At 42.1% G+C, this 14,913-nt stretch overlaps 1 protein-coding gene across 2 annotated transcripts; it reads left to right on the forward strand.

Annotated features, from left to right (window-relative positions):
* The first annotated feature begins 612 nt into the window (after positions 1-612).
* On the forward strand, positions 613-13,358 carry LOC133903048 (uncharacterized). Of its 2 annotated transcripts, none has more exons than XM_062344392.1 (17): positions 613-946; positions 1,728-3,934; positions 4,076-4,252; positions 4,626-5,062; positions 5,186-5,405; positions 5,483-5,558; positions 5,631-5,683; positions 5,771-5,878; positions 5,960-7,540; positions 7,616-7,725; positions 8,296-8,398; positions 8,560-8,737; positions 10,105-10,172; positions 11,337-11,458; positions 11,564-12,418; positions 12,838-12,928; positions 13,040-13,358. In XM_062344392.1, the coding sequence occupies exons 2-17, from the start codon at positions 1,738-1,740 to the stop codon at positions 13,054-13,056; spliced, it is 6,393 nt and encodes a 2,130-aa protein (XP_062200376.1). In that variant the 5' UTR covers positions 613-946; positions 1,728-1,737; the 3' UTR covers positions 13,057-13,358. The 2 variants fall into 2 exon arrangements, with proteins under 2 accessions (XP_062200376.1, XP_062200377.1); XM_062344393.1 differs by having other exon boundaries at positions 4,758-5,062.
* The last annotated feature ends 1,555 nt before the right edge of the window (positions 13,359-14,913 follow it).

Consider the following 14,913-nt stretch of genomic DNA (forward strand, 5'->3'; position numbering starts at 1 on the left):
AAGAAAAAAATAATTTGTACAATAAGAAACAAATTTATTGTTAACAGACTGTGCACAATAAGATTTATCTTTTTATTTCTCATTGTAAAAGTAATTTTTTGAGTTGAATTTTTTGAGAGTTAGATTATAATATCATCTACACTATATATATATATTTGAATTTTTTATAACTATTTTGATAGTGTTCTGAATTTTAAGAGTATTAAAATATATGTGCAGTCCTTCTAACAGGCTAACAGGCGATAGTAGTATATTTTTACATTTTTTCAAATAGATGTCTATTTTAATAATTTTTTGATTTTTGAAATATAAAATTAAAAAACTCCAGTGTGAGAGCGAGACGTTTCGCTCGGGGGAGTCGTGAGCGAGAAAAGCGCAGAATGGCTCGTTGACGCCCACAGGTCCACCGCACATTTCTGCATATCTCTGTTCCTGGACCCGGTTCGTGCACCAAGCAGCCTACTCGAGGGTTTGGCCTGGAGCAGCTGCTAGTGAGCAGGTTCACAGACCAGGTCCACGGAACAGCCACCACCTGCAAGTCACGCTCCATGGGCCCACTCCCCCAGTCTTCTGTTGGCGACTCGCGACCGCCCAGACACAGAACCGACCAGCCCCCCACCCAACCTCCCTCCCGTCTGGTGCTGCCCGGGGCGCGTGGTACCTCCTGCGCAGCCAAACCACAAACCCCACCCACCACCGGCTCCTCCTCGTCTGAAGCTGACTCCAGTCTCCACCTCGCTCCCTTCTCCACTTCCCTCGCCTCGCCGCCGACCACCGTCGGAGTCCCTCGCCCTTTCCCGCCGCTTCGGCCCCCGCCTCTGCAGGAGCTAGGGTTCCGGCGCCGTGCGCCGGGGTATGAGCAGCAGCCGCCGCCCCGCAGGATCTAGGGTTCCGACGACTGCGCTCACGGATGGAGGGTGTTAGAAGGGCGGGCGAATCCCCCTCGGTACCTGACCTCTCCTCTCCCCATTTTTTCCCCCTACTCGGCGCGCCTCGCTTCGGTGTCGCAGTGTGCGGTGCTCTTGTGGTGGGTTACTCCGTCCAGTTGCGTGTAGCTCGGCGGGCTAGGGTTTGGGGTGGGTGGCGCTTGGGCTGAGCCGTCTCGTGTTCGGATGTTTTCGATGGTGTGGTTGCGAGTTCCTGTTCGACGCTGGGAATTAGGGTTTTTGAGCTTTTTCAGCAGCATCTTCTGGGGCGCCGTCAGACTCAGTCAAGGGGTTAGCGAGGTGGCTTACTTCAATCCGACTGGGGTAAATTGCGGCTTTGCTTGCAGAGAGGGATGCTTTGTTGGGAGTGTAGTGCTGCTAGCAAACCCAGCGTGCTGATGTCAAAGTGTCGCACGTTAGTTCTATTCTTCGTGCAGGAGGGGTACGATCTTAGTTGATAGAGGATGCTTTGGTAGCAGAGTGTATTTTTCATGTAGAATTTGCACTTTTAAACGGTCATACAATCATTATGATTTAAATGTGTGCATGTGGCGGTTATTTGTTATACAGCAAGCTTCATTAGTTGGCATTAGGTGGTGGTCTTGTAGAGTTGTCTTAAATGCTGCCCCCTCCCGCCCAAAACATTCTCCCTCTCTATCTCCCTCAAACACACACATATGAATCGTGGTATATGTAAAATTGATACTCCAGCAAATATTTAGCTTGCTCCTAAGTTGCTAATTGATGTTTAACTTCTTGTTGGGACTTCGTCTCTATGTTTCAAGTGTCTCCATTTTGCAGGCATACACCCATGGATCATGATGATACTGATTTTCAGAGCCAAAACTTTCAACTAGCTGGTGAAGACAATAGCAAATTCCCATCGGGCTTGCGGCCATTTGCACTGCCAAAACTTGATGATGACCAACTACAAGGCCACCTTCGATTTGATAATTTGATAGATTCAGAAGTATTTTTCAGCGTACAAGGGCATGAGAGTAGTTGGATTGACGTTTTATCCATTGGAAGTAGCGCTGTTGATTTTAGTTCTAGTGCTGCTGAATCTTGCTCCATTTCTAAGACTAATAATGTCTGGTCAGAGGCGACATCTACAGAATCTGTGGAAATCTTATTGAAATCAGTGAGAGAAAATAAGATGACTGATAACATGGACGGTGATGCACATCTTCAGTTTAGTGGTATGAACAGTCAAATTGATGCATCCAACGTGCAGCCTAAATCCAGAAACTCTCCAACAGATGGCACTGTAGTGCCAACTGAGAATGATCAGTCTCAGAGCACTCATTCTAGAATGACAGATGATCCTGATGGTTCTCGGAACACTAATTCTAGAATGACTGACAATCCTTCAAGCACCCAACCTCAGCTTGAACATTTTGTACCTTTATTGATGGACGAGAAAACTGAACAGGCAGCAGGGTCAATTTTATCAGATAGGAACTCGAACTTTGTGTTGGATTCTGTTGCTGAGAAGTGCATTGTAAGTGATAAGTTGTCCTCTTCTTCAAACAACACATCAGAAAGCTGCCCAGCTGCTGGCGGCTATTTCAAGGTGGTTCATGATGACCATTCTTTGGACAAACTCAGTGTACCCTCAGCTGAAGTAGATTCTAGGAAGATGAATAATGAACCTTTTCCAGAATTAGCTCCACTTGAGAACATTTATGTCACTGATTCATACCACTTTGAGCAAGATAATCAAGAGTCTGAGGTCAGTATTACTCAGGATTCAAAGATTTGTCATATCAATGAAAATAAAGTCGAAGGAGGACTACATGAATTGCAAAATTTGTCATGTACTGGTCAGCCTTTGGGCGCTGTGAAGTTATCCAGTCAAGTAAGCAATGAAACTCTACTGTCAGAAAGTTCTGACGGATTACTAGAGGCCATTACGAATCCGATTAAGATGCTGCACAGGAATGATGATACTTGTAATAGAGTCAGCAGCACTCTGCAACCATCTTTTCCACCAATACAACATGCAGCAGAAGGCTTGAAAAGTTCAGTTGACAGGAACAATGAACTCATTAAGGAGTTTGCTATTGGTTCCAATTCTGCTCTATCTAACCAATCTGAGGTAGACACGAGAAATTCTAATCCTCATCTTGTTACTTCTTTGTCAACTGAAAGCAGCAAGATGATTCAATCTCCCAAAAAAAACTTTGCTCATGCCACTGGTGTTCCTGAAGAAACAAAGAATGCTTGGGCCAATAGTACAAACATCTTCAGTGGTGATGAATCAAAACTTAGAGTGTTGGAGCACCATCAAGATTCTGTTGATAACCTAAAAAGTGGTGCCATGGAAGAAAAGACAATCAGGGAGGAAATGTCAGCAGTTTCAGGAAATATTGAGCAAATGGTGGAAAGTGGTCACGAGGAAAATGCAACAGGTGCTACTGGTACATCAAAAGATAAGTTTGATTCTTCGGAGCGTACTGCACCTGATAATTTTTCAGCTGACAAATTGGATACTTCAGAGGTTCCAAACATTCGCTTGGTAAATCATGAGGGGTCATTCAAGGAAGGTGACACGCCTGCTTCAGAGGAGCCTGAAAACACATGTTTGGTCCTAACTGCTTCTGGGCCTCAAGAGAAAATGTCAGCACCATTTATCAATTCAAGAAGTGATATCGTGTCTACCACTGTTACTGACACTCCCGATAATTCAGAGGATAAAAATGATTGTTCAGGAGGTGTTTCTCCTGATGATTCTTCTGCTGCTTTGCCTGATGAGAAGGATTCGAGAATGTCCACAATGAATTATGAGGGTTCATTCAAGGAAGGTGCTAAACCCGCTTTAGAAGATGAAGACCACAATGTTATTTCTCCTGGCTCTGAACCAGGTGGAGAATTGCCAGCAGTGTCAGTGAACTCAGACATTAATGTTATCTGTAGTGGTACTGTTTCTGCTGCAAAAAAGGCGGAATACAAGGAGCAGGCTAATTCTTTGGGTGGTTTGAGCACAGGAGAAACTCAGGATAAATCAGGTGAACCTTGTCCCCGTTCCTATTATGATCTCGATTTTTAATTGTTGGCGTCTTTCTAAATTATTGTATGCATTAGTAATGCACGTTACATTTCAAGCTTGTTTTACTTATAAAACTGATAATATTGTGATTTTCATTCAGGCAACCATCCAGATGCTTATTCACAGGAATGCCAGAATGACGGACCTTCGATACAATCTGAACATCATACAGATCCAGTCACACCATCCGCATTAGGCATTTCAACTGACAAGGCTGTTGAAAATATTGTAGAAACTCCACTGAATACAAGGGATGATTTGAATGCACATGTGCAAGGTAAGTTGTTTGTGCTAGCACAATGTCAATGAAGTTTTTTCTTTCGTGTGTTTACCATGGATAAGCAGATATTACAACGTTCAAAGTTAGCACTTCTATGGTCTTCCATGCATTCACCATGTAGAAGCAGACAATCCAAACTCAGCCGTGTAATGTCTTCCCTAATATGTCCCAGATCTACAATATGTTCAATTAAATTTATAAGCTCTTTGAAGGTGTTTTTCAAGTTTAAGGCTTATTTTAGTTATTATAGTGTGAGTTATGTACTCTAATCACTTGTTTTCCTGTTTTAAGTATACATGTTAAGCCTAGCTAAAACAAGTGTCAGAATAATTGTAGTTGATACAGAGTGACATGTTTTTTTTGGCTACAGATACAGTTTTAAGTCATGATACATATCATAGTCCTGGTACTGTTCCATCCCAAGGCAAGCTAGACTCAAGCTTATTAGAACCTGGGAACGGAGACAGAATCTGCTCTGATGCTACATGTGATTCCCCTTCAGTAATTAGTTGCACTGAGCCCTCTCCCCAAGAAGGTGGACATGACAGCAACACTATGGTTCATCAGACGCTAGATGAACAATCTGAGGATCCGAAAGATAGTGAAGCCTTAGCTGATGCTACCCAGAGCTCAAAACAATGCTCTACCAGATATGTAAAACCTACTCCTGGTTCTGAGGATACTAATTCAGCAGGAGATGATAGAAGTTTCTCATTTGAGGTGGGCGCTCAACCAAATGTATCTGAGAAAGCTCATAGCCCTGCTTGGAGCCCTTTCCCCAGATACAAAGCTTCTCAGAGCACCGAGGTCCCCCCCCCCCTCTCTCTCTGTGTGTGTGTGTGTGTGACCTATTAACACACACACACACACCCAGCACTTGGATTAGCTAGGTGTGACCTATTAACACTGTTTATTGTATCCTAATTTTAGGTAACCACAGAAAGCCCTCACCCTGGAAGTTCATTGAAGAATACCATTGATGATAGTAAAAAAACATCTATTGTGAAGGCTGGTAAAAAACAGCTGTCAGAAAGGAAAGTGAATGGAAGTGCTGGGGGGGCCTCAGACAACTCTAATATTGGCGACAGCACTAAGACTAAAAGTTCACCGCCTGAGCAGTCACAACAGCATCCAACCCCTGAGTGCTCTGGTATGCAAACCTCCTATGTCCAAACAGTTCAGAACTATCAAATTTACCTTACTCAAATATTTCAGTTTCTTCTGCAGATTTGGCTAATCTACCTTTCACAGATGCACAGCATTTGCAGCTACGTGCACAGATATTTGTTTATGGAGCTCTTATGTGAGTTCTAATTCTCTTAACTTATTTATTGGCAAATGTATGATTTAACATAAGTTATTTTTCTTTGTGCAGCCAAGGAACACCTCCAGGAGAGGCTTACATGTTGGCAGCTTTTGGAGAACCTGGTTAGTCTGTTTTCACTGTTGAATGTGCTCCTTTTCTTTCTTTCTTTATTTATTTATCTTCTGAATTTTGTGTTAAATGAACTGTAGGTGTTGGTAAGCCTACATGGGAGGTAGCTTGGCGAACTGCTCTTGAAAGATTTCAGTATCAGAAACCAATTTTTCCTGGCTTAGAGACCCCCACAAGCTCACGTATAGGTAAGTATGTGAGATGATAGTGGCACCATATATGATATATAACTTTTTTTCTTAAATTTTTCTGATCAGCTGAGTTTGCAGGTAGTTGTGTGTCTGAAAAAGGTAGTAAGAGTACAACAGTTAGAACTGCGCCAGCTAGCAAAAAAGTTGGCAAAACAGTGCTGCCAGCACATTCTGCTGTAGCCCTGCACTCGCCAACTTTCAATGCGCCTCTTGGTAGTTCTGCATTTAACCTGCAACGAGGTACTCATCTGGAGTTTAGCCAGGCTGTATCACCAGCATTTACATATAATTCACACATGAGGCAGCCTTCTCCTGGTGTTGCGTCCTGGTATCCTCAGAGCCCTGGTCCACGTCCTGTGCCCTGGCTGGTTCCACCACAAAACTTAATATTTGATTCATCGATGCAACCAGCTGTGCCTACAAATGAAACTACAAAGGGAGCATCTTCCAAAAATATATCCATTTCACATGCTGTTTCACCTGGGGTGTTTCTTCCCAGTCCAGCACCTTCTATTGTTTCTCCTCCATCAGCAGTCGTACATGAGGAAAAACAGAAGGCACCAGCATCTACTTCTAAGCATGGAACAGCATCGCAAAAGCCAAGAAAAAGAAAAAAAGCTTCAGCAAGTCCAGAACAGCAAGCTGTCATTCTTTCCCCTCAGCTCAAAACGGACATAGCGTCTTTTACTCCTGCCGCTAAGCATACAGCAGGCTTCACCTTATCTACTCATTCCCCAAGCAATGCTTTGTGCAGCGAGCTTGTTTCTAGCACAGGTCAGATCACCTCTGTGCCTAACTACCAGATTACTGGTACTGTGGATGCTGAGCAAAGAATCATCTTTTCAGAACAGATCCGTGGCGCAATAGAACAATCAGCAGGACAAGCCAAAGGTGCAAGTATGCATTCTATGGAGGCAGTTAGGCACAAAGAAAGCGTATGGAGCCACCTATCCACAATCGCAAGAAACAAGGTACCTCCAGAAGTTGAAGAGAAGCTTACCTCAGCTGCAGCTGCTGCTGAAGCAGCAGTTTCTGTTGCAAAGGCAGCTGCAGAAGCTGCCAAGATGGCGTCGGAGGCTGCATTGCAGGCAAAAATGATGGCAGAGGAAGCTCTTAGCTCTTCTAAATTTGTCAATTCCTTGCAAAGTCATGAAGCTGGTAAACTTAATGTCAATAGCAATCCACATAACTTGTCAAGTTCAACACCGGCGTCGTCTTGGAAAATTAAGGACAACAGTCATGCCCCGGGTTCCATCGTTTCGGTGGCACGAGAGGTTGCTAGAAAGAGGGTTGAAGAGGCATCTGCAGCTGCAAAACGTGCAAAAAACTTGGATGCCATACTGAAAGCTGCAGAGCTTGCTGCAGAGGCCGTGTTCAATGCAGGAACCATTATTGGAATGGGTGAACCTCTACCATTTACTCTAAGTGAGCTTTTGGAAGCTGGTCCGGATGGATACTGGAAGTCTGAGCAAGCAAGGAATAAGAAAGCTGGAAGTGTCAATGATAATCCAGTAACAGAAACATTGGAGGTAGATGTGCCTGCTGATCTAAAAAAACCTGGTCGGAAGCGTGGCCGGAAACCTAAATACGATCAAGCACTACTGAATTCGGAGCCATCTTCAAGTGGCAAAGAATTGCAGCTAGATGGAAGGCACTCAGGTAAAGTTGCAATTGATTTTTGGCATATCAAGACCATTCACTTCCAGCTGATCTAGTTTTGTTTGGCTAATGCAGGACATGGGGTCAAAGATGTTCCCACCACCACATCGCTTGATGGTAAAAGTAATGATATAGCACCAATAAGCATTATCTGGAATGGCATTGAAAAGGGATCTGCAGTTGAGGTCAGTTGATTTTTTTGGGGGCTTGGATATGGTTCTCCGTTCTCCTTTTCGACATGATCAAGATGATAGTGTGCTGCGTGAATAATTCTGGATTCTGGAACTACCTTTTGTTATTCCTTTTCTTCTCGATGTGATGTACTCCATTTTATCATGATATATACTGATATGCTCCCTTGTTTTCAAATAGCCGCTTCATACAGAGACACAATCTCCAATTATATCCATATCAATATAGCAAAAATGATAACAAAATCATAGAATGTTATTCATTTGACCATTTCATTTTAATATGTTAGCAATGATTATAAAAACCATAGTATAAAATACTTTTATGACAAATCTATTATGTTATTTTTCAATCTGTACGCTTCATGTATATCACACCAAAATTTATGAAGCATTTTGACGGCTTACATTAATACATTCCAAATTGATCATGCTGTCCTCAAGTTTTCACATGTTCCCTATCTGTATGTGTATTTGTCAGCTTTGCTGTGGTCTAATCTGATCTATCACACCAACTCTCAAGAGGAAACCTGTTAGAATGTTATAACATTTCAATTTTGACAGGTTTTATCTGACAAGGGTGGGTTTGGAGTAGCTTGGTTTTCTGCCAAGGTTGTTGATATAAATGAAAGTAGTGTTTTCATCAGCTATGACAACCACAATGAAGGTACTAGTATCCATTCATGGATTCACATGTCAACCTTTTGTATATGCTCCTTCCACAATGCATCATGTTTTTTTACCTTTTTTGTTTTTCACATCTTGCTATACTAATTTAATTGTTAACATTTATGCTAGTTAGGTCTTGTACTAACTGATCTTTTTCAGGAATTGGTCCTCGCGAAGAATGGGTGCCATTTAAACAAGAGGGTGAAAAGGCGCCTCAATTACGCCTTGCTCATCCTGCTACCCTCTCTAAATTCAAAACTAGGAAGCGTCGTAGGGAAACTGCAGGAAATTGTTCCTGGGTTATTGGAGATCATGTAGATGCTTGGGTCAAAGATAGGTATGCTATTCAATGTTCTTTACATTATTTTGGGAAGGTGCTGTAATATTTGCTAGTCAGGAACAATATGGTTGTGATATTATTGGGTGTTATGCGTGGGATCACATACCACAGGAAAACAGGGAAGGGCGCACAAGAAAGGAAGGAAACAGCAGCGACATATTGAGGAGATACTCGGTTTAGATAAATTAGGAAGGAAATAAAGTAGAGTTAGAAGTTGAGATAAGTTAGGTAATTCGGATTAGGTAAGATTGGAAAGAGTTGGATTTGGTTCAAGCTATTAGGAAAGAGATAGGTAGAGTTGGATTTGGTTCGGATTTAGTTGGGATTGTTAGGGTCAGGGTCTATATATATATAGCAGTCGACATCCTTTTGAATTAAGCAATATATCAGTCTATTCCTCATCTCCTGCTCTCTGTTCCTCATCTCCCTGCTGCCGACGCCTCATCTCCCTGCTGCAACTGATGCCCCCAGGCATCACCTCCATCACCACGGGCAGGAAACTGGCTAAGGAGCAGCCAGAGACCTCCCACGCCTACCCAATCCGGTCACTTCCCCATGGATGTGACCACTTGGTATCAGAAACCATGGCTTCTAGTACTGGGAGCAACCAGTTCAAGATGTTTCTTTCTGAGCAGGAAGCACTGCTCTGCAAGGAGTTCCAGGATGGCTTCACCAACGTCAACAACAACCTCGGCAGCATTGGCACGTCTCTCTCCGATGTCAAGAATGCCCTGGCAGACGTCACTCGTCACGTGATGACGGGGCTCATGTATTAGGTGAAGAGACTCGAGAAGGGGAAGGGCGTGGAGATGTGTAGAGCCAGTATCTCACAGTTATTTCTAAAAGGGGTGTTAAAACAATTCTACAACGCATGATTTCTGTGGTTATGTCAGTCCCATGTGAGCTGTCTGGTATAAGGTGGGGAATAAGCCATAAATGCAACTTCAAACCAAGTGAGATTTGATGTGAGAATGTAGGGAAACAGGAAATTTTGGTAAATTCGTCTACTTGCATCTGCGACCAAATTTCTTCCCTTTCTATTCCCTAATTTTCCTGTGGGTTTGTATGCATTAGGTGCCTTAGAGTAGTTGGGTTTGCTATTGAAGTTTAGCTGTTCAGGATTCTGGTTTTAATTTCCCACCTCCATCTAATTGGAGGTTTTGTGTAAGTTCCCAAGCTATTTATATAAATTTCTAAAATATCACCTATATCCAATTAGCTGCGCTGTCCTTTTTTCGTTGCTTCTTGCTTGTAATCACGTGAATTACAGCTTAAATTGCCGCTTGTTACAATTTTACAATCTGTTGCAGTATCAGTATCCTTTTGTTATTAACTAATGATCTGAAGCCTGTTTATTTCCACAGTTGGCGAGAGGGAATTATTGCTCAGAATTATGAAGCTGATGGAACAAAATTTGTTGTACAATTTTCTGGTAATTTTAGTCTCCCCCTTCCATTGTTCTTTTTTTTACCTGATTGTGTCCTTCACATGTGTACCGAATTTTGTTCCCAGTTCCTTTTTTTGGTGAAACTGAAACTTAAAAGCTGGAGCAGCGGTATAACATTCAGCTACAATACCAAAGGGGCAGCGCACGGCAACACTGTGAATTTCCAAATTGGCAGAAACTACATAATACATTCCTAGTCTTATGTCAAACCAGGTTAATAAATAAACTGTTCTAATAATCGAATGTTCTTAACAAAATAGAAGATGCGGCTTTTGAGATCCTTCTTCAGTCTGCACCCCTGGATGCAGCATTGTTGATCAGCATCGCTGGTGTTTCTACAGGCCAGCCACCTGAGTTGTTCTTTAGCCTCATGCCATGTAATCCACGGGGAAGTCCAGGCCGTCCTCCCCGAAGTCCCAGTATATTGGTTCATCATCTGCAATTTGGAGGGCCAGGCATAGCAAGTTCCATTGCTTGAGCATCTGTGCAATAGTTCTGCATAGTACCTGCAACTCAGTACATTTAATGTTCTGGAAATGTAGATCACTGACCCACCATTAAGCACTAGATTCACAATTTGTCCCAACCTCTTCATCTAAGATCAGAAACTGCTCTCCAAACAACTTTAGCAATACCACAGCCAATGAAAATTTGCATGATGGATCCTTTTTTCTGAATAAATAAGCATGACGGGCCATCCACCTTTTGCCTTTTCAAGTTATTACTGGCCAGCAATTTATTATGTGGTAACAACCATAAGAAAAGCCTACCCCAACTTGCTTGGGACAAAGGCTTTGTTGTTGTTGTAACCATAAGAAAAATGTGTAAATGACGAGCAACCGAAAACTTCCAAATATCTGGGATAAAAAAGGAAGCACTTGTTTGATTTTTTGTTGTGAAGTGTCCTTTTTTCAAATCAGTAATGATTTACAATTCTATGCAAAAGATGTGAATTACGAAGGCCTTCAATAAAACCAATGAGGTACATATGACTGGGCATTGCAATCATTCCTCTGAGCTGAAGCCGATATTGTTAAATTTTGATAGGGTTAATCATTTGTTGATTATTTTTTGTAGTCATTTATTCTGCTATATTGCCATCTATGATCTACGTTGAAGTTTAACCTTGTTCTGTTCATTTGTTTCCAGCGGGAGGTGGTGCTGATTCTTTAGTTGTTGATGCTTGGAATCTTCGTCCATCACTTGTTTGGAAAGATGGCCAGTGGACAGCGTGGTCCCGAGCAAGAGAAATGAAATCTAAATCTAATAAGGTTGCTTTTACTTTGTACACTTAGTTATTTTTTTTTTCTGGTTATGATGTTTTAACTGCTACTTTTGCACAATGATATTTGAATTACAATATCCCATGATCTTAGGGTGATTCACCTCTTGAGAAACGCCGAAGGACAGGCCTGCAACAAGCAGGTGGCGATCTACCTATTGGTGGTGGAGCAGGAGGTCCTCCTAACGACAAGAGTACCAACAATGCAAAAAAGCCAGAGGAGCCAAAGCCACTGGCTTTGTCTCAGACGGACATGATTTTCAACATTGGGAAGAGTGTAGTTGAGAATAAAACAGATGCTCTTGCATTCAAGCGGCCTGGATTACAGAAAGAAGGATCAAAGGTTGTCTATGGTGTTCCAAAACATGGAAAGAAGAAGAAGTTTATGGAAGTAAGCAAACATTATGTTGCAGGCCAAGCTGACAAGATTTCTGAGGGTAATGCACCTAACAGATTTGCGAAACATTTTATGCCACAATTGCCAAGACCACGGGACAATACTTCCAAAGTTGATCAGAGAGGAAGGAGGGTAGGCGAGATGAGGTCTAGAATACCTAAATCTTCAAAGTCTCAGAATGTTGCAGCTAACAGTGTTCCCGACAAGGATCCTTTACCCTTGTCTGTCCCAAATTCTGGTGTTTCTGAAAGGAGTTCTGCTTTTGCGGGAAGTATGTCAAGTGCATCAACCTCTGATAAGCCCACTGTAGAAAAAAACAAAGCTGCGCTTGGTGCTGGCCTTAGAACTGAAGACCCTTCTGTTTCTGAAATGCAAACTGCATCAACTGTTCCTACTTCCAAGCAGAATGTGCACACTACTAATCGAACTAAAAGGAAATATGTTCCTACTGTGGACAACTTGAACAGAAGTAACCTCAAAACTTCTGAAAGGACTACTACTGATTCTGGTGAACCCCGGAGATCCAACCGGCGAATTCAACCAACTTCAAGGGTAAGTACAGGAACTATATCTATGATGCATCTTGCAACATATTTGTATTCTATATGTTGACTTTGGGCTCACTTCTGTCATTGAATGTTAAAACTATACGTTCTTGCGTTAATTTTTTACTCTGCAGGAAATATAACTTGGTTTATGAAATTCTGTTTCCTTGTAGTTAATCTAGTGTTTTCATAATGTCACACAACTTATAATTTGGAGATCCAGCTTCTTAATACTACATTTTTGTGCCACCTGAGACTTGTTTCCCTGCCTGTTTCTCTCTGTGTGCTTGCACATATGCAAACACACGACTAGTGCTTGTGTGCGTGCCTGCTGTGGGACTTTTGATGTATACTTATGTTATGGAGCTTGCCTGAAATGACCTACATATCAAAATTCGTTATTGTTTCCAATGTTTTGTGCTACAGTTACTGGAGGGTCTGCAAAGTTCTCTTATAATTTCTAAAGTTCCTGCCGAGAAGGGTCCTAGGAGCCTTTACAGAGGTCCTTCGTCAAGAGGTATCTCTTTTACTTGTTTCCTTAGTTTACTTTATGGGTGCCATTTTATTTATTAATTTATTTATTGCTTCTGTGATGGTCATTCTGCTTTGAAACTTCTATGTGGAACAGGAAGAGCTCATGGCTGAGAAAAGGTGCCATAGTGCTATTTTTGGCGAGACAGCTCTCCGTTTTGTACATAACCGTAGCTTGCCGAGTATGGAAGCAGAAGGATAGAATCGGAGTAAAAGGCTCTATCGGAGCACAAGGATTCAGATGTGTTATAAACTAGCTTTAAGTTATTAGCCTTATCATGTTTCCTTTTTTTGTCTGCACCGGACAGAAGAACTCTTCCGTGTTGTAGAATAGCCATTAATATTTTAGAACCTCCTTTTAGTCTGTATGGAATTATGGATACATTGGGAAAGAAATTGGGTGTGGTTTAAATTCATCGGCGGTCTATGGTGTGAATGTTACTATGTGTGTTTGCGAATGCTTCGACCGATTTGGTGTGAGGCTGTGAGCGATGGTTGTGACGCGCGAGCATGGCTTGATCGTTCTTTTATTTATTGTATGGGTACTGCTGTTGTACTCGTGGAAGTGACAGATATGCGCTGCCTGTGCATTGTTCAATTTTTGGGTATTGCTTATTGCATTCGTGGAAGTGATACCAACAGGGGTGCTGGATAGCTGGTTTGACACGAATGTATGCTTGTTGCAGGTTGAGTTGCTGAATCCACTGCCGTGTGACATATTTGCCAGCGTCGTGTGAGTCGCGCGACTGCATTAACCTTTATAGGGTTCACAGTCAAAAGCCGTACTTTTAACGAGGGAGCAAGTCTACTGATCACCAACATGCGAAATGGCTTGCATATATTTACTAAGCAGCAATATAACAGGTGATACTGGACAAAGCCTGACTCAATCAGGTTTGTGATTAATGCACAATTATGACACTAGATGATCAACACATGGGGTTAATTACTTAATCACACATGAGATACTAGTGAGCCTTTCAAGGCTAGCAGAGCATGGTAAGCATCGCCTCACTAATACTCGATCTAGGTCTAAAGACCTCACGTTCTATAGTCATTAGTCAGCTTTAATTAGATTCAGATTGATTATATAGTTGATCTCTTTGTAGTGTTGGTTTTGCAAAACTCATGCAAGATATAACATTAATATGAGCAAGAATTGGGACTTACCTGAGACAGTAAAGCTGTCAGAGTGCTAGAAATCAGACAAAATCTGCTACTTCGTGACTTGTCCAATGCATAAAAATGGAATCGGAGGATTTGATGAGATGATGTTCTCTAAAGGTTATACTTAAGGAACAAACGATTATGTCTTAAGGTCATAACTCTGAACCTTAGGTAAGTCATATAATGACTTTAGAAGGATCTTTGTATTATTTTTAGAACTCGAGTTGGGAACAAAATACAATAAACAATATTTCCCTATTTTAAACAATTATCCATGTTTAGAAAATTAGTTCCATATTTTTAATCAGCTTTAAAGAAATTAATTTTGCATTTTTAATGCTCCTATTTTCAAAACAGGGAAAATAAAACTCAACAAAGAATAACAGAAAAATCTAATATTTTTTAAAAGGTTTGGATCTGAGTTTGGCCCAAAAGTTAGCCCATGGCCCAATATAACACAGGCCCACCTGTCGACCTTTTGGGCCTAATCTGAGCTGGTCAATAGGGCCCAACTCGGTTTAGCCCGTAACCTTTTAAGGCCTAACACCATTTATCCTTGGGACAACCTAGATTGGCCCATTGGGCTTCATTCTGTTGGCCTCGATCGGACCAGGCCGATCTGGTAAAGGCCCGGCTGCGGGGCCTTTTTTCCCGCCGCCTTTTGACCTAGTCGGGACCCGATCGACCCAGTCGATCGCCTCCACCTTTTCTCTCTCGCCCAACTCGACCCGCCTTCTTCTCCTCCACGTCGGCCGCGTCGATTGTGCCACTCTGGTCACCCTGTCAACCTCCTCGCCATCGATT

This window comes from Phragmites australis, chromosome 21 (assembly GCF_958298935.1).
Source record: "Phragmites australis chromosome 21, lpPhrAust1.1, whole genome shotgun sequence".
Classification (NCBI taxonomy): domain Eukaryota; kingdom Viridiplantae; phylum Streptophyta; class Magnoliopsida; order Poales; family Poaceae; genus Phragmites; species Phragmites australis.